Genomic DNA, 21,475 nt, shown 5'->3' on the forward strand with positions numbered 1-21,475 from the left:
AGCAGGTCTGTGGAGACAGGGAGCAGGCCTGCCAGCCATCTTGCCAGCAATATGTCTGAAATGCAGTGTAAGCCCGATGTGGCTCCTGCTGGCTGACACAGGCAGTTAGAAACCCAGAAAGAAGAAGAGGTCTATCTTCGGGCTTCTCCCAATCTCCAACAAGCTGTCCATAGGGCTGATGTGACCACAGAGCCCTGCTATGTTGCTCACTCCCATGCCTGCTGGGGGGCTAAGGAATTTCATCTTGACCCATGGCAGAATATTCCTAGAAGCTCTACAAACCCAGAGGTTTGTTAGGATTGTTCTGAGGAAGGCTTCATTTATTAGAAATTGGGGTTCTATTGCCTTTCCTCACATCAGTGACCAAAAGAACATGATGCGCAATTAATGATGGCGACAGAGAAGCCAGGCAGGAAGGCTGCCTCAGGGGTCCTCACTCAAATGCTAGAGAACTCCTGGCTGATGCTTGAGCCTGGGGAGTTCAGATGTCTTTTTCACTACCCAATGTCTTCAGACCACCTTTGATGTCTTCTGCTTATGCTTATCAATTCTTTTATATCAAGAACTCTGTAGGGTTTATCTGAAAGCCATTTGAGATGAAGATGAAAGAAATATAACCTGGAAAATTTTAGAAAGGGTCCAAGTATCAAACATTTTAAAATTCCAGTGTTTACAAAGTGGTACTCACTTGGGATTGAAAGCAGCCAAATCAGTGTGTGCAGCATTCATAAATAGAATACAAATCAGTTACAATGGAAGCAAAAGCAAATAGAAAGAGAGTGCCCCCAAACAAGCTTTTATGATGAAGAGTGACAAAGAGTGAGAGTATACTATATTAAGACTGGGCCTCACAGTAAAACTAGGATTATGGGCCCATTACTGAGTAGGTGGCCCATGGACTGGGAAAGAAACCTTCCACAGTTCGTCCCCCTCATCCCAGTCTCCTAAATGTGTAGAATTTTCCTTTCCATGTTATCTTACTTAAAACTAACTTGTCCTAGTTCTAGTTCCTTTACTTTCTGTGAAGAAACTGAAAATTTAATCTTACTGGGGTTTAATGGTCAATAATGGCCCATTATTACTAATAGTTCAACAGAGCGATGGTTCTCAAACTTAAGAGTGCATCAGAATCAATTGGAAGACTTAATATACGTCAGGGTGGACCCTACTCCAGGGTCCGTCCTTCCTTCCTTCCTTCCTTCCTTCCTTCTTTCTTTCCTTCCTTCCTTCCTTCCTTCCCTCCCTCCCTCTCTCCTTCCCTCCTTTCCTCCTTCCCTCCCTCCCTCGCTTCCTTCCTTTTTCTTTCTTTTCTCTTTTCTTTTCTTTCTTTTTCTCTTTCTTTATTTCTCTCCTTCCTTCCTTCCCTTTCCTTTTTCTTTCTTTCCTCCTCTCCTCACCTCTTATCTTCTCTTTTCTTCCTCTTCTGCTTCTGCTGCTTCTCTCTCTCTCTCTGTCTCTCTCTCTCTCTCTCTTCTTTCTTTCTTAGAAATAGAGACAGGGTCTGGCTATGTTGTCCAGGCTGGTCTCAAACTCCTGGGCTCAAGTGATCCTCCTACCTCAACCTTCTGACTAGCTGGGACTACAGGTGTGCACCACTGTGCCCAGCCAGAGACTCTGATTCAGCAGGTCTAGGGTAGGAGGCTAAGAATTTGTATTTCTTTTTTTTTTTTTTTTTTTTTGAGACGGAGTCTGACTCTGCCGCCCAGGCTGGAGTGCAGTGGCCGGATCTCAGCTCACTGCAAGCTCTGCCTCCCGGGTTCCCGTCATTCTCCTGCCTCAGCCTCCCGAGTAGCTGGGACTACAGGCGCCGCCACCTCGCCCGGCTAGTTTTTTGTATTATTTTTTTAGTAGAGACGGGGTTTCACCGTGTTAGCCAGGATGGTCTCGATCTCCTGACCTCGTGATCCGCCCGTCTCGGCCTCCCAAAGTGCTGGGATTACAGGCGTGAGCCACCGCGCCCGGCCAAGAATTTGTATTTCTAACAAGTTCCCTGATGCTGCTGGTCCAGGGACCAAATTTTGAGAACCATGACAATAGCATGACCCCAAAGAATGAGGTGACATCAGGCACCTGGGCAAAGCCAGAGGGGAAGCTATTTGGGAACAGGTGGCTTCATTATATCCCTCATAACGCACCTTATATGCTCCTACGGCCCTTGTTCCTAGAGCACCCCTGGGTTTGTTTTTTCCTGTGGACAGATGATTCTCAGAATGGCCAAAGCAGCCAGGTGTGGTGGCTCACGCCTGTAATCCCAGAAATTTGGGAGGCCGAGGCGGGCAGATCATGAGGTCAAGAGATCGAAACCATCCTGGCCAAAATGGTGAAACCCTGCCTCGACTAAAAATACAAAAATTAGCTGGGTGTGGTGGCAAACACTTGTAGTCCCAGCTATTTGGGAGGCTGAGGCAGGAGAATCGCCTGAACCCAGGAGGCGGAGGTTGCAGTGAGCCGAGATCGCGCCACTGCACTCCAGCCTGGGCAACAGAGCCAGACTCTGTCTCAAAACAAAACAAAACACAGAATTTGAATTTTTTTCTAAAAGAGATCAAGGATGTGTGCTTCTAGAAGCTATGTTTTTGTAAAATTTATGTCAATGCAACACTGAATCTACAGTCTAGAAGATACAAGCACGTAAGAGGGCCCTGATGGGGCTTCCCCACAGAGGCAGGATTTGCTCCAGGGCAGAATGAAAAGGGCCTGCCTGCAGGTAGGATCCCCTCTGGGCAAGCAACATGCCTTGGCTCAGGACAAAGGGTAGCATCACCTGTCATTAGATTTTAGTGGAATAATTCAAAATTAATGGCAGAAAAAAAGAAAGAAAAAAATAAGTCTGGACTTCTTTACAAAATCAGTGCAGTCACAGAGGGAAGGGGTTATAATCAAAACTGAACTCCTTGAAGGCAGGACATCTTTATCTTCCACAAGGCCTAAAGTAGGGCACATAATAATTGTGCAGCAAATATTTTCGATTTCAAATATTATGATTGATTTTTTTACCTGTAGGAATGTATTAAGGGGCTGAACAACCTACTATCCACTTAATTCCTTCAACTCAATCGGGTATAGATTTGGAAACCCCACAGGAGTCCCAGGAGACCAGCAGGGCCTGCATTGAGAGCCCTCTTTTACAGCCAGGGAAACTGAGGCTTGGCATGACCTTGGGTGGTCTCTGGACCTCAGTTTGCTCTCTGTGAGTCCAGCCTTGGTGCTTGGAGATGTGTACATAGACTTCCTGCTCCTGCTCTGCAGCACCCTGGGCACTCTGGGCACATCCCACTGAAGGCTCTTAGGGGCATGATCATGACTATGAAGGAGGCTCAGACTCTGTGGGAAGCCCTAACTTATAGATGACAGGTGTTTTGGCCAGAAAGTAACTCTACAGGAGTGGCACTGGGTGTTATCAGGTTGACCCCATCTGTACAGGGATCCTTTTTTACAACACCCTTGGCAGATGGACATCCAGAGAGTGTCCAAGTAACTTGCTACCAACCAAGCAGGCCGAGAACTCCCACGGTGGTTAACTCCCACCATTATAGGTTCTTCCCTAAATTCAGCCAGCATCTGGCTCCCTGGAGTTTCTGCTCCCTGTTCCTCATTCAGCTCTACATCCTGTGGCTTCAGAGGGTGAACACGGTTCCTTTGTGACATGACAGTCCTTCTCTCATAACTCATCTCCCTAAGAGGCTGAATAAGACCCGGTTTTCCAACTGTTCTCAGACGGCATGGTCAGCAGAGCCTCCACTCTGGACATCTTTCCATCTGTGTGGATGTCCATCCCTCAGGTGTGGTCTCACCTTACATGGTATGTGGCCACATGGGCAGCACTGTCTTGGGGAGAGCTCATCGTATCATGACTTGATGGAGCTGGGAGAGACTTCAGGCACCATCAGGTCTATCTCTGGCCTGCAGCAGGAACCCCTGAGTGGCACTCCCGATAGGTGTGGCCTCCACATTACCCCACACTGAGGCAAAGCATGCCTTACTCCTTCCTGGGGTATCCCTGTGCCCTCCTGATGATAATCCTGTGACTCTTATTAGAGCTACTGTCCCCTTGGTTTCCTTCCGAACACTGGGTTCAAGATCCTGTATTTGCTCCCTTGGAACAGTAAGCCCTTGGCTGAATGGCCCCTCCCCAGCAGTGGGATTAGAGAGCTGTGGTGAAGGATCAGGGGGCTGGTGGGGTAGGTGAGGGCCCACGGCATGTCTGGGGTTACCGGTCACCTGTGTCAGGGGCGACGCACTCGCACTTGTAGGTGGTGATGAAGTTCGGCTTGAAGTCCATATTGATAGGGTAGTACTTGAAGGCACCGATCATCTTCTTGATGGCATCATAGATGAAGATGAAGCTGATGAGGGTTGAGAAGCCCTCCTCGGTGAAGCGGGTGATATATTTGATGATAAAGCTGGCATCTGTGGCCACTAGGATAAGGCACTGGACAGCTGAGTGTAGGCCAATCCAGAGGCGGAACTCCATGTAGTCCAGGCCATTGCCTCTGGAAGGCAGAGGGGAGGTGAGGGGCCTCCAGCCCAGGCCTCCTGGTTGTGCTTGACTCCTCAGACCCACCCCTGAGTGGCTTATCTGTCCTCCTGTGGCACAGATGCCCTCCCAGGGATTGTGAAAGACTGGGGACAGGGACAATTCTTGGGTGCAGTTGTCTGATATTTGAGATCTCATGGGGGTCCAGTGTTCATCTTTATAAGAAATTTTTTTTTTTTTTTTTTTGAGATAGTGTCACTCTTTTGACCAGTCTGGAGTGCAATGGCTCAATCTTGGCTCACTGCAACCTCTGCCTCCCGGGTTCAAGTGATTCTCCTGCCTCAGCCTCCTAAGTAGCTGGGATTACAGGCGCCCGCCACCACACCCGGCTGATTTGTGTATTTTTAGTAGAGATGGGGTTTTGCCATGTTGGCCAGGCTGGTCTCAAACTCCTGACCTTAGGTGATCCGCCCACCTTGGCCTTCCAAAGTGCTGGGATTGCAGGTGTGAACCACCACGCCCAGCCAAAGAAATTTTTTTTAAAGATCTTATGGGGGAGGCAGGAAGGTGCTAAGACATCTCAGTGCCCACAGTTGGTAATAGACACCAGAGTGAGTGAAAAATGGGAATTTTGGAAGAACAGGGCTGGAGCAGCCCTTGGAAATGGTGTAGTCCAAACCCTCATGTTGTAGAGGAGGCAACTGAGCCTGGAGTAGCGATGGGAGCTGCCTGGGTCTGGGTGTAACCTTCTGACCTTCAGTCCAAGACTTCATGCACCATACTGCCTATCAAATCACCATTGCTCACGAACTGAGTGGTGTGAATTTTCTCCTCTTGTCGTGGCTGGCCCCTACTGGCTGTGCCAATATGCACTAAGATGTCTTAAAGGCAGGTAGCTGGCAGGAGTCAGGAGGAGCCACCTGGTAGCCCTTCCCATGGTTAAAGATGGCTTTGGCACCTCCGCACCACCACCTCCCCTTTGGGCCTATTCCTGCTCTGGCCCCAGCATACCACCCCAAGTGTGAGAGCAGGCACTGGGGGCCACCAAGGGACACCTACTTGCTGAAGTCGAAGAGAAGCTTCTCAAAGATGAGGATGGGCCCTGTGCTGCTGAGAATGATGAGAGGCTGTCCCGAGAAGAGGCAGAACAAGGAGCCAGCCATGGCAGTGCCCAGGAAGCTCTCCATCACTCCCTGGGGGCACAAGGAATGTGTGACTCAGCATAGGAAGGAGAAGGGGTCTTTCCACACAGGCTGCAGCCCAGCAATCTCTCCACGGGCCCAGGCCACAGTGTTTATCCTTTGTTCTGGGCCCTTTCCTGCCTAAATCCTGTTCTCCATCTCCTACAGCCTCTACAACGTGCCATCATGACCAGTGTCACTCTGTTTAATTCCATCTAGATAAAGGTACCATGTGACTTCCTTTTGGCACCCAGGGCCTACAAAACAGTGGACATGCTTTTCTCTGTGTCCATTCTACTCCCAGAGGACAGTCCATTTATCCATCTGATTATTCATTCATTCAAACATCTGTTTGGTGCTTTTACAGGTCAGATAATTCATTTATTCAAAATCCACTAACTGTCTGCTATGTACCAGGCATTATGAAAGGACTGAGGACCCATCACTGAACAAGATAACACCTCTTCATTCTAGTGGGAGACACAGGTAAGTAACCAGGCAATTTCCATATAGCAGGGTTTCTCAACCTCTGCACAACGGACATTTTGGGCTAGATGATTCTTTGTTGTGAGGTGTCTGTCCTGTGTATTGTAGTGTGTTTAGTAGCATCCACAGCCTCTATACATTAGATACCAGTAGCAACCCTCCTCCCGGCTATAACAATGAAAACTGTCTCTAGATATTGTTAAATGTCTCCTGGGGTGAAAATAGTCCCTGGTTGAGAGCCACTGCCAAGAGGTGTGCTAAGCTGGGATAGGTTTAGAGTGCCACAGGAGCACGCAGTAGGGGTAAAGGGGTGGTCAGGAAGGCCTCCCTAGAAGTAGATAAGTGGAAGCTGAGATCCAAAAAATGAGCAGAGAATTGGCCAGGGGAATGGGGTTAAGTGGAGTGACAAGAAACAGTGTCCCAGGAAGAGGGAGTAGTGTCTAAAAGGTCCGGAGCTGAAAAACAGCATGTACTTGAAGAACCAAAAGATGATCAGGATTGATGGAAAACAGAATGTAGAACGGGTGGGGAGGGTAGGAATGCTGAGAAAGAGAATGCTGGGAGGCGAGGTGTGAGAGCCAGGTAGGGCCATGTGGTGAGGGCCACATGGAGCAGCTGGGATTTATGAGTCAAGGATAATGCTTAGTTTCTGGTGTAGACAGCTGAGTGAACCATGGTATCACCTGCTATGCTGGGGAAGGGCGGGGAGCAGCAGGTCAGGAGAGAAGACAAGGGATGCAACGTCAGCTCTGTGAATTGAGGGACCTGAGGAGCAGTCATGGGGAATCCCAAGGGGCAGCCATGTGGACATGCCCAGAAGGCAGCTGGACAAATGGGTCTTCTCCTTGGTGCACTGAACTTTCCAATGGCTCTACTTTGAAGGCCTCCACCGGAGAAGATCCTTGCCTAGGAGATTGGCAGGTGTCTCTGCTGAGTTGTTTTCCCCAGGGAGGCCTGAGTTGTTGTCATGGTCACAGCTTACCATCCTTCTAAAAATGTCTTAACTCCAAACTAAGAATTCAAGGTTAGTTTTTAAAAAGTGTGGGGAGAAGGCCACAATTAGCACTCCATTAATTGTGCTGATTAAATTCACTCTAGTATCAGTGGAAAAAGTACCAAATAACACAGCAGACGATTCCCCTTAACGGTTTGGCCTATTTAAATAATCATTAAATGTGGTCTTTAGTAATGAGATTTAGCTTCAGATCTTTAATATTGTCTTATTATTATCATTATTACTTGAAGGGTAAAGGATTACAAATACTGATGGCCTCAACCTGGCTGGTAGATGAAACCTTGGTTTTGGGATTACAAGATGAAACTTCCTGCTGCCACCAGGTGGTGGCAGATCTTACTTTTACACTCAGGGCCCCAGCTCACACACACCTGATAATTGTCGGTGGCATCCCCAAGAAGCCCACCAAAGGTGATCGCGTTGGTGATACAGCCGAGGTAGATGAATAGGATGGCAGAGATGGACTGAATGTGGAAGCCATCATAGAAGTCACTTGGGAACCAGGGCAACTTCCTCTTGATATCCAGACACAGTCCACCGAAGAACCTGCTCAAGACAGGCCCAGGGGCTGCTTTCTCACCACTAACACCAGTGCAGGGGCAGGGCTATTTACAAGAACCTGCAGACCCTGGGGCGAGGAAAGGAACTTGACTGGGGTGGATGGGGCAAAGATCTTTCCACCAGAACATTTAGGGCCAGGGATGAATTCCTGTAGGACTCAGTTTGTGGTTGGCACCACCCACACTGGGAAGGGTGGACATAGGGGTTTTGGAGAGAGAAAGTCTGATGGGAATATGTCCTGGGGTAGACCCAACATTCCATGGAGAATGGAAGTCCTGGGGTCCACAGATGATGGTCCTCCTCACATCCCTGACCATCTGCAGGGTGCCCGCTCTTGGTGAACACAGGTATGTCTAACTTTCAGTGACAGAGGCATCCCAGATTATAACAGATTCATTAAGAACAGATCCTAAACCTTATAACTGGTTGGTATTTGCTTATTTTTTGATTTTGCTATCTGGAACAGTTGAGTGGGAGATTTTAGGTTTGGAGACATTGTTTACTGGGATTGCTATTCCCATAACCCCTAAAGCAGTCCTTAGCATGGAGCAGAGTTTCTCAACCTCATTTCTGCTGATATTTTGGACTGGATACTCCTTTGCTGTAGGGGCTGTCCCGTGCACTGCAGGATGTTTAGCAGCTACCTACTACATGCAAGTAGCATCGCCCCTCTCAAGTTGTGCCAAATCCCCTGGGCTCGGGGGTAGGGGGACTAAGGAGGGCCACAGTTGCGTACAATGAGAACCACTGGTATAAAGCCAAGGGCATATAAAACATGACTTCATTCTCAAAGTCATGCTTTATATGTAGATTTGCAAGGCCACATCCTTTCCTAAATCTAGGTCAACCTGAATGACTCCAAGAGCTGGAAAAGAAACCCAAGCCAGGAGAACTTTCTCTTATTTTCTTTAAAAAAAAAGTTTTTGAATAGGTAAATTGAGTTTTAAAAAAAGGTGCTGTTATTGAATTGTGTTGCCCCAAAAGATACATTAAGGTCCTCACATCTATGAAGATGTAATCCAGTTTAGATTAAGTATTGTGGTGGGCCCTAATCCAATATGACTGGGGTCCTTATACAAAGAGGAAAGTGCTCTGTGAAGACAGACACACAGGAGGCCATGTGGTGGAGAGGCAGAGCCGGGGGTGATGCAGCTGCCAGCCAGGAACACCAAGAACTGCTGGCCACAACCAGAAGCCAGGAGGAGGCCAAGAAGGATTCCACCCAGAGCCTCAGGGAGCATGGTGGTCCTGCCAACACCTGCTGTGGAACTCCTCGCCTCCAGAACTGCAGGAAAGTAACCTTCTGTTGTTTTAAGCCATCTAGTTTATGGTACGTTGTTACAGCAGACCCAGGAAACAGGCACCAAAGGATGTCTAAGAGAAAAGTTTGGGTTCCTCTCCTCTTGTATGGGTCTCAAATTCCCCTCTCCTGAGGCAACCCTTTTTGGGGATCCGTGATGGGGTTCAAGGGCTCTGGGAGGGAAAGAAGGCAGGCACCACACGGTCGAGTGGGCACTACAGACCGTGGTTGGGAAAGGTCCCCAGAGGGCGGCTGAGAAGGAGAGAAGTCTAAAGGACAGCAGGGTCACTGGGAGGCCTGGGGTGGGCACCTTCCCGTCCAGATAAGTTCTTCCCCGATTTCGTGCATGGCTGGCATCTCTCCATCATCCCCGCTGCTCGTTCCACCGGCCCCGCCACCGCCAGCCCCGCCGCCACTGCCACCACTACCACCACCTCCATTGCCTCCTCCAGCAACTCCGCCGCCTCCTCCCACAGAGCCATTCATCTGGCCCAGCTCTGCTAGGGAGAACACAGATTTCCTGGAAGAGAAGGGGGATGAGGGAGAGTGGGTCCCCCAGAGCACCCCTCACCTCTCCAACCAAAATTATGAAATATCTTAAAAGACAGACAAAAATGCAGAAAATGATCTAACAATATCCACACGCAGGTCACCTAGACTTTACAAATGTTCACATTTAGCCATATTTGCTTCTGATATATCTTATTATTTTAAAACTTATTTTAAAAGTTATTTTGAGACAGGGTCAAACTCTGTTGCCCAGGCTGGAGTACAATGGCATGATCACAGCTCACTGCAGCCTTGGCCTCCTGGGCTCAATCAATCCTCCTGCCTCAGGCTCCAGAGTAGCAGGGACTACAGGTGCATGCCACCATGCCCAGCTAATTTGATTTCTTTTTGTAGAGACAAGATCTCACTATGTTGCCCAGGCTGGTTTCAAACTCCTGGACTCAAGTGATCCACCCACCTCAGCGTCCCAAAGTGTTGAGATTACAGGCATGAGCCACTATGCTGAGCCTCAGATGTATTTTAAAGAGCAATAAAATGATACCAACAGAGTTGAAGCCTCCTTTTTCTCCCCCTACTGCCCATTCTCATACACACCTCTTGTCAGCAGAGGGTACCTTCTTGGGTGGCTCAATTCGGATATTTGGGTCCCATTCTCCCGGGGGAAGGACAATGACCTCATCCAGAAATTCATCAATTCCTGCAATCAGATCGTCCCGATTGCGGGCTTTGTAGGCCACGTCACTGAAGAGCTGGTGAGGAGAGAGGAGGGAGAAAAGAAAGATCGCATCTGTTTCTGACATGCCCGGGAGCATACCACATCTAGTTTTTAAAGAAATCATTTTGAACCACGTCTCCCACTGACAACTCACTCTCAGTTTTTGGAATGAGACCATAGCACATTGGTAAAATAAACCACAACGGGACACAGCAGGTGCTGGGGGAAGACAGCCTGTCTTGGATCTGAAGGCCTGGTCTCCATATTCTTGCTTGTAGGACTTTGGTTGAGTTACTTAACCTTTCCGTTTCAGTTTTCCACACAGCACGCGCATTAGAAAACCTCTGTACAGCCCAGTCCAAGGAGCTCAGATATTTCACATTCAGCCCTTCGCCCTTGGAGGCTCACGTCGTGTTGTTCACACTGTCTCCAGAATGTGCTTTCTGACTTACAGATTCGATGGGATATGCTCATGTTTAACCTTTTCCCGTTTAGGAAAAAAAAAGGTGCAGCTCATTGCCAGCACTCATTTAATTTTACAGAAACACTCTTTCAGGCCAAAGCAAATCTGACTGATTTTCAATGTGAAAATGAAATATAAAAATTATTTTTAGAGTTATTTCTAAAAACAACTAACATCAGAATCACTGGAATGATCAGAGTCGTCTAATTTGGAAAAACTGGATTCATCGAATGAATCTTAGGCCAAAAACTGAGAATGATGTTAGCATCACTCGTAGGAATGCTAGTTTTCTAGCATTTGATATTTTCAATGATTGAGAGTATATTTTGTAAATGGAAATACCACAGCTAAAAACAGAATGCTGTAAGTAGAATGATGTCTTTTGTTTCCAAAGTCAATATACAAGAGCAATGCAAAAATAATAAAAGTGAGACATTTCCTGGGGAAAAGTTATCTTGGGGTAAAGCCTGCAGCTGCAAGCACTGCCAGCGAGTATTCTTGGCACAAACGGGAAAGAGTTAAAGTCCTCTAGGCTCCCCATCACTCTGGGGACAGAGTGTTACTCAGCTCTGCTTACAGGCTCTGTGTAGTCTCTGGCTCACCTCTCCAGTGTTACCTCCTGCCCTTGAAGCTCTTACACTGAGCCTACATCAAACCACCTCCATCCAGCTTCTCTGAGCCTGATCCATTTCCTTTGTTTGGAATGCTTGCCTCATAGCCTGGTGCTGGGTCTGCCTTCCTCCTGCTCCTCCTTAGCTTTAAAGCCCCCTCATCTGTGAAGCCCTCCTTGACCCCCTGGGAAGCTGGCACATGGTTAGTTTTACAATTATCGTCTGTCCCTCACACTTGATTGGTTCTGCTAAAGGACAATGACTATTCCCTGATTCTCGTTATCTTTAGCATCCTGTGTAGTGCCTGTTACACAGTAGGTGCTCAAATGTGCTGGCTGGATAAGTTAATGAATGAAGGTGCAGTGCTTGTTGCAGGAGCTGTAAAATTCAGGAGTACAAGCTTCTGGTTACCACTTACATCATCTACCATGAGGGTTGCAATGGCACGGCCAATTTCATTGTAGGATTTTGCTCTCCCAGAAGGTCCCAGCAGTATAAACAGAAATCTGCAAAGAAGATGGAGAAGATTAAGGAAGAGGAGCATGAAAGTGAGAAGGAAAAATAGAAATAAGTAAAGAGAATTCTTTGGCCCTGAACAATATGGTTTTTTTTTTTTTGAGACAGGTGCTTGCTTTGTCACCCAGGCTGGATGGAGTGCAACGGCACAATCTTGGCTCACTATAGCCTCCACCTCCTGGGCTCAAGCAATCCTCCCACCTCAGCCTATTGAGTAGCTGGGACTACAGGCGTGCACCACCATGTCCAGCTAATTTTTTATATTTTCAGTAGATACAGGGTTTCACCATGCTGCCCAGGCTGGTCTCCAACTCCTGGGCTCAAGCGATTCACCTACCTTGGCCTCTCAAAGTGCTGGGATTAGAGGCATATGCCACTGCGCTGGGCCCATTTTTAACATTTTTACTTCCCTCCATGGAACCCTATGTTTGCTTTGGAGGAACATTTCCTCTTCCCCTCCCATGAGGCTCCCCATCAAGCATCCTCACCTTTGTCTTGCTGCCCAAGCCCACCTGACAACTTCTCTCCCAGTTGTTACCTCCTTCTTTATTATTATTATTATTATTAATTTTTTTTCCAAGATGGAGTCTTGCTCTGTCACCAAGGCTGGGGTGCAATGGCACGATTTCGGCTCACTGCAACCTCTGCCTCCTGGGTTCAAGTGATTCTCCTGCCTCAGCCTTCTGAGTAGTTGGGATTACAGATGTGCACCACCACACCTGGCTAAGTTTTTTGTATTTTTAGTAGAGACGGGGTTTCACCATGTTGGCCAGGCTGGGCTCGAATTCCTGATCTCATGATTGGCCCGCCTTGGCCTCCTAAAGTGTTGGGATTAAAGGCATGAGCCACCGCACCCGGCCTCTTTTATGATTATTTTTAATAAACTCTAAAACTCTTCTCTAGTCAGAAGATTTCCCTTCCCAGCAGCCTCCAAGTTTAGAGGTGTCTCTGAGAGCACTAACAGTCAACAGCACTGTTTGCTGACTGTACTGCTGATTGGTTCCCTAAGGGTGGCATGGGGACAGGTTTCAGTGGCTCTCACCTGGTGGGGACAGGCACCTCGGTCACTCCTCCCAGCATGGCCGACTGGATGAGGCGCACGAACGCGATGAATGGCTGGTCTAGGAAGTCCACCTCACCCACGAGCACGTTGGAGGCTTCTGAGTCCTTGGGAATCTTCTTCATGAATTTGTTTTTCCGCTGAACAGGGAGGGGAAATGAGATTGCCAAGGAAGACTCCCACCTGCTCTCCTTCACTTCCCTTCAGACTGCTTTGAGGCCTAACTTGAAAAAAATTCTCTCAATGTTGCCAAGACACTGAAAGAATAAACAAGTACTCCTTTGATTCTGCAGATGGGAAGACTGAATGTAGGTTAACCCCAGGCACCATTAAGCCTTGTAGATGGGAAGGTACTGGCAATGACTCTCCTTGACTAAGACATTCCTTGATGGATGAAAACGGCTCCACTGAGCTGTGGGCTGAGGGGTCAGAGAAGAGCCCTGGGGTTGCCAGACATCAGGCCCAGATTGCCTTCCTCAGGCTGAGCAGACGGGAAGTCTCAGTGCTTCTACTCTAGCCACCCAGACCTCCCCTCTCCACCTTCACTTTTGGTGGCTGTGGGGAGGAGGAGGCCTGTTCTGATGGTCAGAGTAGACAGGCCTTCTTTTCCCTTTGTCACCAGCTTCCTGGCTCACAGGAATTCCTGGACCAGTCTCCAAGTCTGTGGGAGACTTCCATGACCCCAAGTTACCCCCAGGGGACCTCCCAGGAAATTCATAACTTCTGGAATTTTCCAGCGGAGACTATCAAGGTAGCCTCTCTTCAGTCGCTCTGGCTAGTGTCTCTTCAAAGGAAGAAGGTCACACAGGCAGAGCCAGTGGGGTCTGATGTGAGAGGTATTGGAGACAAACCCTCCACCCAAACATGTTCCCACTGTCTGCATTTATAACTTCATTCTTCCTGAGTCGTCTTTTACACTGAAGATCCTCCAGGGGTGGCTACTTTCAAGCTCTTCTTAGTCCTCAACATCTTAGAATGAATTTCTTTTTCAGATTGCTTTCTCTCTGGGCAGCAAGGGCATGGACAGACAAGAGACAGAGATAATTTTGTTGGAAGATGGAGGGGAGCAGTTGGGGTGGCGGCAGGGCTGCGTGCAGTCCACAGTGGCTGACACAGTGGGAAAGAGCCTGGGGGTAGAGGACAGCTCTGAAGAGAGCGCCTGTGAATATCACAATTTTCCCACCAATCCCCCTTCTGCTGGAGTCTTTCCCGTGGGCACAGGCCTGTTTCTCACAGCCTCAGTGAAGACACAGGTTCCTTGTGTCTCTTCCTGTCCCTGTGGAGGGGTCAGTTGTGGGCATGGATATGGTCAACAGGTCCTGCCCTTTTGTCCCCATGGCTGTTTCCTGATTCAACTCACGTGGGGGCATCATACACACTGGGCTGGTTGGCCTACCAGCACGAGGAGGGGCTCGTGAGCAACAGCTGTACCCTTATAATCTTTTAAATCCAATTGGGGAAAAAAAAATAACCCTCCACAACCACCTGGGCAACCATCAGTAGCCCCAAGGATCCTAATATAGTGAGAAAAAGCAGGAATTGACAGGAACACCAGAGTCCCCGAGACTCAAAATGTCCCTTTGTCTCAGGCATGGTCAGTTGATTACTAAGCAGCATTCTTCAGGGTGGAGGGCTGGGAGTACCAGGGCAGTCACCGTCTCCAAGCATCAGGCGGGGTTGGGGCGGGGGTGTCCAGGGAAGGGGAGGAGATGCAGGCTGGGCAGAAGCACTCTGCAGAATGAGGCTTCGAAAACAGCAATGCTTCAGGGTGTCCCAACAAACCCACTTGTTTTTGTTGTTGTTTTGTTTTGTTTTGTTTTGCTTTGAGACAAGAGTCTCACTCTGTCATCCAGGCTGGAGTGCAGTGGCACTATCTCGGCTCACTGCAACCTCCTCCGCCTGGGTTCAAGCACTTCTCGTGCCTCAGTCTCCTGAGTAGCTGGGACTACAGGCATGTGCCACCACGCCTGGCTAATTTTTGTAATTTTCATCAAGACAGGGTTTCTCCATGTTGGCCAGGCTGGTCTCAAACTCCTGGCCTCGAGTGATCCATCAGCCTCAGCCTCCCAAACTGCTGGAATTACAGGTGTGCACCACCACACCTGGCCATCCAACCAACCCACCTGTAATACAGGAGAGAAGAGAAATTGAACCAGGGACTTGGTCCTTCCTTACACATTGTGACATGTTTGGTAAGAAGGCCAGGGTTGTGGCATCCCAGAAGTGGGAGCATGCTACTGTTCCAACCAACCCTGGCTTGCCCACAGCCTGGACGTGGGCTTGTATAACCAGGGCCCTGCTGACTCCACTTCCTGAACCCTTGGGGACTCCAGTCTGGCTCTGTACTGCACAGTCACTGCAGCACAATGATGCTGTCTGAATCTACTCTCTGTTCACTGGGAATCTGCTAGCTGAGGGCAGGCACGGAGTTTAGCTTTGCACAAACCAATGATGAAGAAAAAGCCTGCAGAGCAAATGCCTCTGGGCTTGCACCTAAAGAGCGCCCACTAGCATAGACCACTGATGCTGCAAATACTGAGAAGCAGCATCAGGTATCAGCAAGGAGAACTAGATGCTGGCGCTAGGTGATGGGTTCCAATCCCTAAATCAAAGAAGCCCTGCCTGGTGAAAGTGACAGCTAGTGTTATTATTACCACTCACATATTCATTAAAACAGGTTATAAAAACTTTTACTAGGTAATGCTTTCTTATCACAGTTCCGCTGTCTGTGTGCATGAGTAAAAGTGGTTTTCCTCTCCAAATAATGTTCCAGAATACTGACTAGTTCCTCAATTACTTCCAAATTAAGGGCTCTGGAGTTAGACTACCCAGGTCAAATCAAAGTTCTGTCTTTCAGCTGTATAGACTTGGGTGTGTCATTTAACTGCTGTGAGGCACAGTGTTTTCTCATGAGTAAAATGGGAATGAAAATAGTACCTTTGTGATTCACAGAAAATGCCCAGCACAGTGTAGTGCATGTGGTGTGGACCTTAAATATTGATTGATTTTGTTACTGTTGTTATTAATTTATTTGGGCCCGGACACTGACATGAGGAGCTGATTTTGTTTTTGCCTTCCACCAAACTTAGGGGTGGCTGGAAGGCCTGGAGGTCACCCAAGCTGCTGAAGGCTCCTCGTCAAGTCTCAGGTTTCCTTTGTCATCTTTCTTCCTACTCCTGGGAAGATACACAAGAGGACCATGGGACCTCCTGTCCTTGAGGTGTGCAGGAGTTGGAATTAAGGGGGCCTCTTCTGGGCTTCCCCAAGAGGCACAGTCACAGGATTCTCAAATGGACCCAATTTGTTTGCAGAATTCTGATCTCATCAAGAGGGTTTCAGCCCAGCTCACGGGAGACCACAGGAAGAAGATGCACTATTGAACAGTCTAATTAATTAACTACCACTGCTGTCCCCACAGGGAGATTCTTTTCTGTCTCTCTGCCAGCCCCAATCCCTATCCCATCTTTAAAGGTGCTTGTGGGTCACCGGATAGATGAAGCCATGTGTGCTGGTCTTCTCTCTCCCACAAATCCTAAGCTCAAGGACAGCCAGTGCCTCATTTGATCATGTTTTCTGTCTCACACCCCCAGGGCCTGACACAGAGCCAGCACCTGGGACTCTGCTAGTCCCTGACTGCTGGCCTTGGCAGAGTCCCCCAGGCAGCCCAGAGTCCCCACTGGGGACCTTCCTGGAACTCCCACTCCTTTGTAGGAGTGGAATTCTGCCCATAGGGGATCCCTGCTCCTGAAACCAAAGACTTCTTCCTGCCCTGGCCCTTCATTGCAGCTAAGTGCAGGGGTTTTACTACCTGGTCTGTGTTTGGGGTGAGAGAAATGTCATTCATGCTTCTGCTCTGGGCATGACCTAGGAGAGAAGGAAAACAAGATCCATCAGGGGAAGCCAGGCTCTCACAGGACCCTTTCCTATGGACTCTACTCATGTACCTCTCCCATGTTCATAACAAAGCAAACCCCCTCCCCCTTAATCCTGGAGTCCCTTTAAGTTAGGACCCTCTCACTTTCCTTCTGTTCAATGGCCGCTTTCCTGAAAGAGGTGTCAGACTCCAGGTTCCATTGTTTCCTTCTCCCTCCTCAATCTACCACACTCTAGTCTCTACCCCTCCACCCCACCTTCTTGGATGTCACCAGGCTGTCTACTCTGGGTGCGGCTCTGGACCAGGTCCGGATAGGAGGAGGGACACAGATGTATTATTACATAAGGTTCCATGTGTCACTTAGCTTGGAATTTGCTGGAGAGGGGAGCAGTTTCACCTCTGTCCTCCATGACCGGTGACAGTCTTTAAACGTGGGCTGGGGATTTAGGCTGGCAGAGGGAAGGAAGGTGGGCTCCCCATGAGAACAGTGATAGTCAATTATTTTAACTGCCCAGTAGTTCCTTCCTCTGTTAAGAGGGAGAAAGCCAGCTCTCCTCTCCCACTAGCCCAATCTGGCGGACACCCTCAGACCTATCGTGTCTTGGCTATTGGACTGTGCCACTCATGGTGTCTGGAATGCTGCTCCTCTTTGCTCTCCTCCTCTCATTTCTGTCCGAGGATCCTCTCCTGCTTGGGCCTCCCAGGGCCTTGTCTTTGCTCTCATCCCTTCCAGGTGCCTCAGCTTCTCCGCTGGTCAATAGCCCCCACTCCTGTTGTTTCCAACACCTATTTGGGCTGAGGACGCCCAGGATGCATCTTTAGTCTGATCCCTCTTCTGAGCTCTAGACTCCTTGGAGCAGTCCCCTCTGGCACCTCAAATGCAACTCTTTTACCCTCCAAATCACTTTCCTCATGGACACATTCCACTCAATGCCCCTCCCTCCCATCCACCAGCACTTCAGACAGAAATCTAGGAGCAGCCTTGGGCCCTCCCTCTTCATCACCTCCTACTTCCCACCAGTCCTTCAATTCCACCTCTGTCCCTTCCTCTCCATTCTAGAATGCAGGCTCAGTCTCTGCCTTCCAATGTTGCCCCTTCTAGATTATTCCTACTCAGACAGAAATCTGATCACAGCATGCTCCTGCTTCAAGCTTCCCAGGGGTTCCCATTATCTTCAGAATAAAACCCGGGTTCTTTTGCTGGGTGCACAAGGCCCTCTTTGATTTGACCCTCTCTTCCCCTTAACTCCTACACTTCCTGTGAACTGAACCGATGTTTTGCTTTCATAGCTCCAGATCCTTCTCTTCCATCCCCCCACCTGCTATTTGTTTCCTTTGTTTACAACTCCCTCTTCCTCCTCCTTGCTCCTGGAAAACTTCTATTTATGCTCCAAGACTCAGTCAGCATCTCCTCCTCTCTGATTCTTCCCCTGTGCGCTGTGTTCTGCATGCTGGGCCACCTCAGGGTGGGTGCCCACCTTGAATATGACCTGGTTCACACAAAGCTGTCATCATCCATTCATGCCTCTTGTCCCAGTGGTTCCCACCCCCAAGCAGTGTTGGTAGGGAGGTGACCTCATATACAATGACAACTGAGTGGAAGGTCTTCCCGAAGCCACTCTCTACCCACTGAACACTGCCACTGGGCATCCCTATGTGGAATAACAAGGCCAGGGAGACTCAGTGGACTTGGGTCATCAGGACAGAGAGAGAAGACTGCAGCAAACGCCTGCTGTGCCCAAGGCCATGGGCAGGGGCTGCATTGCCCCCAAGTCACTCCTCGGCCTGGACAGGGGCACAGCACTGGGCTGCACTTGTTAACATCTTGGCATTTTAGTAAAAGCACCTAAAGGAAAATAGTCCTACACTGCTTTTTCTTTTTCACTTCATTTTCTAAGTTCGCTCCTTTCTTCCCCCAGTTTGCCTGTCTGTGTATCCCTGACGAGGTGAGGTGCGTGAAAAGCCTGTCTGTCACCTCTCACCTCAAACCCACACCCCACCCCCGACCAGCCATTCCCAGAAAAAAGGGGCCATGACTCTGCCCACATTTCTTTTTCATGGTGGCACGAGACTGCCACCCAGTGATGGGAATGCTGCCTGACTGAACAGAAGGAAAGGACCTCGCCTGTTTTTTATTCCCTTTCCAGGAAAGCTTTTCACCAAAAAACAGGGTTGATGTCAGTTTGATGAAGATGAAGATACAGACTAAGATAAAAACACCTAGAACATGGGAGTGGGTATTGATTACACCAGGATGTGACTGAGAGCCTCATTTTTCAGAGGAATGACTTGAATATTATGGTAGTAAATGAGGCCCTGAGAGTAGCCTGGGTTTAGAGTGAAAGTTAGGCTCCTCCTGATGCATGCCCTGAGAATTCTTGGCAGATCCTGGGCTTTGTCTCCCCTACCTACGGCAATGTGGCCATGTCACAGCTGCCACAGCCTGAATAAAGTTGCCACAGAGTGGCGAAGCACACACTCACACAGACGTCCGTAATTTGCACTCTGCCGCATCCGCAGGTCCTCCGTGGAGTGGTGTAGACTCGGGCCAGCACCAGGGCTCCGGGCGGGACTGCGATCTGGGAGGAGAATCAGAAGAGACTTGGCTTCGACAGCCTTGCTGGTGTAGTGAAGCCTCTTGGGTTAGCTCACTTTAGATAAATAAAACTGGGCAGCAAGACATGTCTCTTCCCCTTCTAGGAAGAAATTCTTTTTTTTTTTTCTTTTTTTTTTTTTTAAATTTAAGCAAGTCAATAGTCTGAACAAGATTACAGCCTGGGCGCAGTGGCTCACGCCTGTAATCCCAGCACTTTGGGAGGCCGAGGCGGGTGGATCACCTGAAGTTGGGAGTTTGGGACTAGCCTGGTCAACATGGTGAAACCCCATCTCTACTAAAATACAAAAAATAGCCAGGCATGGTAGTGGGTGCCTGTAATTCCAGCTACTTGGGAGGATGAGGCAGGAGAATCACTTGAATCCAGGAAGCAGAGTTTGCAGTGAGCTGAGATCACGCCATTGCACTCCAGCCCAGGCAACAGAGTGAGACTCCGTCTCAAAAAAAAAAAAAGAACAAGATTACAGACAGAATATTTGTACTGTTGAAAGTGAGATAGATACACAGTTCATTAAATGGGCACAAGATGTAGTAGACTGCTTGGGTTCATCCCTGATTCCACACTTACTGGCTTTGTGACCTTAGGCAAGTTACTTAAACTCTGTGCCTCAGGCGTCTCATCTGTAAAATGGAGACAAGAACCATACCTACACACCACAGCGTTTTTGTTAGGATGAAGTGAGTTAAAACAGGAAGAGCACTCAGAATAGTGCCCAGAAGGTAGTTAAGTGCTGAGTATGTATCTGTTGCTATTATGGTATGTTAAACACTTCCTGTTGTTTGGGAGGGATTTTTTGAGACAAGGTCTTGCTCTGTCGCCCAGGATGCAGTGCAATGGCACAATCTCTGCTCACTGAAAGCTCCATATCCTGGGTTCAAGCAACCCTCCCACCTCAGCCTCCTGATTAGCTGGGACTACAGGTGTGTGCCACCATGCTTGGCTAATTTTTTGTAAGGCGGGGTTTATGCCATGGGGTTTAAACCATGAGGTTTATGTATTTCTTGTAGAGATGGGGTTGATGCCATGTCACTCAGGCCGGTCACAAACTCCTGAGCTCAAGCAATCCGCCCACTTGGACTCTCAACGTGCTGGGATTACAGTTGTGGGTCACCGTGCCCAGCTCACTTCCCATTTTTAAGTAATTCATTTAGAGGCTCCTCAATGTTTTTAACGTAGCAACTTTGCTGTGGTTACTGTGTGTGTCTGACAGGCTCAGCAGGGCTAGTGTCTCTGGGCATCTAGGCTTGGATATTGATAGTGGAGTGTTGGAGATCTGAGATGTGCGCGTGGAATAATTCACTCTCTCTGAATGGCCCCAGGTCCTGCTAATCAGAGTGACATCAACCACCAGATCTACAAGCCCTGGCACTCTTGAGATAAGCCCAGCCCCTTCTACCACCCTGATGTGTTCCATTTTCTGCTGAGGCTCTTGACCTCTCCAGGGGGTTTGATGTGAAACTTTTGGGTCCTTTCCATAGCAAGCCATCTCTACCAGCATTTCCCAATGCTGTGTGACATGAGAATCTCTTGGGGTGCATTCTAACCTCTCTCTCTTTTTCCAGGCCATACCCCAGACCAACTGACTCCAACTCTCCAGGGGTCCAGGCATTAGGACACGTCTCAATCTCCAAAGTGATTTGCCATGTGCAGCCCTAGCTGAGAACCAACTCTCTCCCTAGAAATTGTTCTGCTCTGGTGGTGGGAACAACATGCGAGTGTGGCTGGGGTCCCCACAGGCCTGCCAGAGACAGAGGCTGAGGGATCCCCAGAACATCAGAATTTCTCCAGAAACTCCCAGCCCCTAAGGTGGGCTCACCCAGGTACCAGGGCCTGATACTGGTCCTGCATGTCCCATGCCTACCAGCATAAGGCCTGACTCACTTGTGGTGGAGACTGACTTCCCAATGTCGACTAAGGAGCGGTGGATGGGCTTCTTGGTTTGGTGACGGTGCCTCCTCAGGAGGACATAACTGACCCTCTCCCGGAGCTCTGGTCGCAGGAGACCATCCTCAATCTGCTTCTCAATGACATCATCTGCGTGGAAAACATACACACCTCGTCCCTGTGGGACAGAAATGCCCCAGGGTATGG

General features: G+C 48.9%; 1 protein-coding gene across 2 annotated transcripts in view; it reads right to left on the minus strand.

Moving 5' to 3' along the window:
- The window catches only part of SLC4A5 (solute carrier family 4 member 5), a 111,115-nt gene that overhangs the window by 22,623 nt on the left and 67,017 nt on the right, over positions 1-21,475 (minus strand). For both annotated transcript variants that reach the window (XM_025354081.1, XM_025354082.1), the window contains 10 exons: positions 21,266-21,418; positions 19,253-19,348; positions 16,704-16,759; positions 12,878-13,035; positions 11,738-11,825; positions 10,125-10,279; positions 9,331-9,540; positions 7,531-7,705; positions 5,537-5,670; positions 4,222-4,493 (listed from right to left, as the gene is read on the minus strand). In XM_025354081.1, coding sequence (XP_025209866.1) covers positions 4,222-4,493; positions 5,537-5,670; positions 7,531-7,705; positions 9,331-9,540; positions 10,125-10,279; positions 11,738-11,825; positions 12,878-13,035; positions 16,704-16,759; positions 19,253-19,348; positions 21,266-21,418 — 1,497 coding nt within the window. The remainder of the gene's footprint in view (positions 1-4,221; positions 4,494-5,536; positions 5,671-7,530; positions 7,706-9,330; positions 9,541-10,124; positions 10,280-11,737; positions 11,826-12,877; positions 13,036-16,703; positions 16,760-19,252; positions 19,349-21,265; positions 21,419-21,475) is intronic.

This window comes from Theropithecus gelada, chromosome 13 (genome assembly GCF_003255815.1).
Source record: "Theropithecus gelada isolate Dixy chromosome 13, Tgel_1.0, whole genome shotgun sequence".
NCBI classification, from domain to species: Eukaryota; Metazoa; Chordata; class Mammalia; order Primates; family Cercopithecidae; genus Theropithecus; species Theropithecus gelada.